Raw genomic sequence first — 4,026 nt, forward strand, 5'->3', positions numbered from 1 at the left:
AGGAGAAGGTACATGAGAATAGATGAACAGGCATGTTTTTGTGTGTATGGGGGGAGGAGAGAGAGAGTGGCGCGTTATACAAGAGAAACGGTAAATGAGGACAAGTGGGAGTTTATTCACAAACACATTGAATCCCCGTGTAGGCGAATGATTCGACATCGCACCGGGGAAAGCATTATGTTCTGATAATAGTTACTGTTAGGGGAAATATGTGCCGACCTTACGACATAGATATATTATGTATTTTAGCCGGTCATCGAGTTTTGCTGATCAGTTACTGCAAGCTCATTCCCCTCAAAGCAATATTTGCGCACTTCCTACCTACTTCAATGTAGGCAATTTGCTGATGACAAAACCGTTTAACTCTTTCGTGAGGTCTGTTAGTGGTCGTGGAGGCGTGTTATATGCGAAATTAACTGTTTCTAGACAAAATTCTAGCATTTATTTACATGGAAATGATCACAAAAATATATCGAAAAGCACGAGAGCATTACTTAGCCGGAAAGGTGATAAGGGGGTCACTGAGAGACAGTATTATATTTTTTTGTCTTATTTCAGCTGTCGCCCACTGAACGTTCATTCTGTATGCATTTTTAAGTACTGTTAATGGTTCAACAGCCTCGTATAGCAAGTTGCATTGCGTTGATAACAAATGTGTACAACGCAGCGTTGGTAAATGCCAGTTTACACTAGCCTATGTAACGGTGAAATATTTGAGACGTTATAGGGCGAATAGAAAAAAACTGATTACAAGAAATCATAACTTCGTGCCTTATGGCCTTACTGTGCTTTAGAAATCAAGTTATCTGTTCAATGAAAACCGTTTTGGAGCCGAAGAAAAGTGGTGCATGTTTTTCATTCACACATATACGTGAATAGCTTTACACCAGAACTCCGCCCCTCGAAACTTCTTTCTGAGTTTATATTGATTGAAATACGTGTTTATTGAAAGCCCCGAGTCACTGTGCACTTTTGCTTCTTGCCTCTGTGGGGGCATCTGGCCTCACCACAGTCACGGGACAGCAAAAGATGCAGGTGGTGGGTGCCCTTCCGCGATGCATCTAGGTTACTGACATGCAAGCTCGAGCACTGATGTCATTTCAACGTCTGAAAGCATCAAGACGGTTCTTCATATTTTGTGTTAATCGATATTTATTGCCTCAGGGCATCAGTAGGGTATGAGATGAAGGATGAATAAATGATTAAATGAATGGAAAAAGGTTGGCTGATTTTATGAAGTCCGCAAAGACAGTAATATCCAGGTCTTGTAAATCGACTAATTGTCCGATCTCAATTACGTACCGGTCAATTCATTTGACAGCATAGCCGGACAAGGGGATGCACAATCTTCTCTGGCCACGTACTCTGCGCAACTATTTCACTCACCTTGCGCAGCATTCCGAAGATTTAACCGTTCCCTCCCAACCTGCCCTTCTTTCCGTGTCCGCAGACGGGCCTGAGCGAGGACCAGCGTAGAGCAGCAGCGGCAGGACTCGGAAGGAAACACAAGCCATGAGGTTGCAGCAGGCGTCTGCGCTGGTGGCCCTGGTGCTGGCCAGCACGTGGATCATCGTGGCACAGGCTGTGTACCCGGACGCTGCCCTTTACCAGACAAACATAAACCGGCAGAGCTCAGCCGGTGCTGCAGCCGCCGGTGGAATCGCAGCCACGCTCACGCAGGTCAGTGGCACCTGGAAATTCTTCTCTTTGGGAGACGCCTAACTTCTCGTGAGATGCCCGGATGTCGTTGCTGAATAAAAATCAATAAGGCACCTGCTCATACTGACCTGAATTCTGCGAGAAGCCCTAGAGGATATCGCGTATTGGGTTGCTAAATAGAAATCAAAAGGAGGTAGTGCGTGCTGGAGCGATGAAAACCTGAAATATTGATGGAAGAGCCACCGCTTCTAATGTCTTCTCGAGGTGGTGTTTTTTAGAACGCTGAGTGATTAACAAAGCCCAGAGGACCTCTAAACTGCCGAAAGTTCCCTGCTTGCGCAACTAGGAGTTCAGAAAGGCTTGGAGATTCAGGTATTGTGGTTCACATTGCATGTTCAAGTGTTTATGCGGTACCCTGAAGAACTCCGAAACCATTTCGGCTTTGTTCGTAGCCGCGGACGAATCTCATGGCTTGCGAAGGGTGGGACAGCAGGTGACACATATCACGTGATAGACGTACGGTCGCTAATGCTGAAAGAATAAATGTGACGGCGAGGGCTGTCAGCTTTTATGACTGGGACCGAGTCCCCTGGGATTCGTAAGCTGAAATTTATAATGCAGGAGGACTGAATGTGTGGAGACACGAGACTGGAAAAGTTAGGCAGCTTAATTTTCTACCACTAAAAAAATAAAACGGCTATTCGCAACTTAGTGCTTGTGCTGTCGTCGCTGTTCCTCGTTGATTCAAGTCTGAGATTGGAGGCAACAAGCAAAACTTAACTCTTTCTATCTGGGCCTAGTAAACACCAGCTTTTCCAAAGTTGCGAATAATGCATGACCAGGAGAAAGATTTTCCACTGGAACATTTACACAATCACAGCAGCATTAAGCTTCATGCTAATAAATTCAGCGTTATTGTCACCAGACGAGCTATACCCACATAAATTACAGTCGATGTATTACAGCCAATAAATTAGAGTAATGGGGAGAAAAGCAAACCGTAAACTTTGACAGTGGCTTAAAAGGAGTATTTCTCTTGCTCCGTAAAACGGGGGCTTTTTGCACACTGCTCGCAGTGTCGGGTCGCGTTAAATGCTAATTAGCCTCCAGCGCCTTCAAATAAAAAGCAACAGCCCCCTTCTGCCTTTATATTCTTCCTTGCAGCTACGGTTATATAGTAGATACTTTTTGACAACAATGTTTTGATGAAATGGGGACTACTATTTTGAAATAAAAGATGTAATAGAAAAGACGGGTCGGGTCTCGCTATGCAGCCCTCGCCTACTAATTTCGGAGTGCAATAAATCAGTGCGAACAGAAGCGTACATATACGCTTTGCGGGGCTTGATGTATACAGGGTGTTTCAACCTATACTTCCCGTAATTTTGAAAACTAGGGTTTTCTAGTTAGGACTCTTCATTATTGGCATAGCGTTGTCAGTTGTATAGTGCATCATAATAGAACTAAGGCGTGCTATGTAGCCGGTTGGTTAACGAATGGTATGTAGTTAATTTTTGAACTTTTACTGCTAGGCTCCTTATTTCCCAGATGCACGCAGCCCATCGTAATATCCACGATAGTCCTCGGAGTTTTGAAAATGCCATGCTCATCGACGCTGCAGTGGGGCGCATTTTGGGGCCTCACTCGGGAGAAAGCGAAACTAAGCAGTCGTAGTTTGTGGCGCACCTGTAACGTGCTCATGCATAACGGACGTGCTTTCGTGCAGGGCATCTCCGGCCTTATGTCCGGCCTGGTGTCCTCTCTGCCGTCGATGCTGACCAACGCGGTGCCCATGCTGCTGATGCTTGGCCTCGGAGGCCTGCTGCTTCCACTGCTGGGCGTGAGCCTCTTCTTCCGAGAGGGGCAGAAGAGGACCTTCAGCCTGCCCTCCATCAACCCGGCCATCCTGGACGGACTCGCTGACGTCCTCGATCGCGTTACAAAGGCCATCGAGCAGGGAGAGAAGAAATACGCCACCAAGAACAACTGAGAACCACCCAACCACCGCACACTTCTGTAAATAGGACGCTGCCAAACTCTCTGTCATGTACAGGTGAGTGAAGCCGGAACTCCTTCTTAAGTACCGGTTGGATGCTTTTGTCCTAGCGAAAAAAAAAAAAGAAGTACTATTAGGAAGCGGAGGGAAATGTCCACGTTTGTGGGAGGAGGTGAAGGCAGTAAGGAAAGGAAAAAGTCTGAAATGGTTGACTCTGGATGGACAACTGAGACGCGCCTTTGGGAAATGGATGAAGGATATAGCTGTGGACGAACTGCAGGCGCATAATGTGCACGGGGCCGACATTTAGTACATTCCTTGATGATATGAGATAACATCGAAAGAGACGATAAAAGGCTAGGCTGCTTGGG

At 46.2% G+C, this 4,026-nt stretch overlaps 1 protein-coding gene across 1 annotated transcript; it reads left to right on the forward strand.

Moving 5' to 3' along the window:
• The first annotated feature begins 1,489 nt into the window (after positions 1–1,489).
• LOC146200307 (uncharacterized) lies at positions 1,490–3,649 on the forward strand. Its single transcript, XM_084592913.1, has 2 exons — positions 1,490–1,680; positions 3,386–3,649. The coding sequence occupies exons 1-2, from the start codon at positions 1,513–1,515 to the stop codon at positions 3,647–3,649; spliced, it is 432 nt and encodes a 143-aa protein (XP_084449039.1). The 5' UTR covers positions 1,490–1,512.
• The last annotated feature ends 377 nt before the right edge of the window (positions 3,650–4,026 follow it).

This window comes from Amblyomma maculatum, chromosome 2 (genome assembly GCF_055883805.1).
Source record: "Amblyomma maculatum isolate TAMU_Amacu chromosome 2, ASM5588380v1, whole genome shotgun sequence".
NCBI lineage: Eukaryota > Metazoa > Arthropoda > Arachnida > Ixodida > Ixodidae > Amblyomma > Amblyomma maculatum.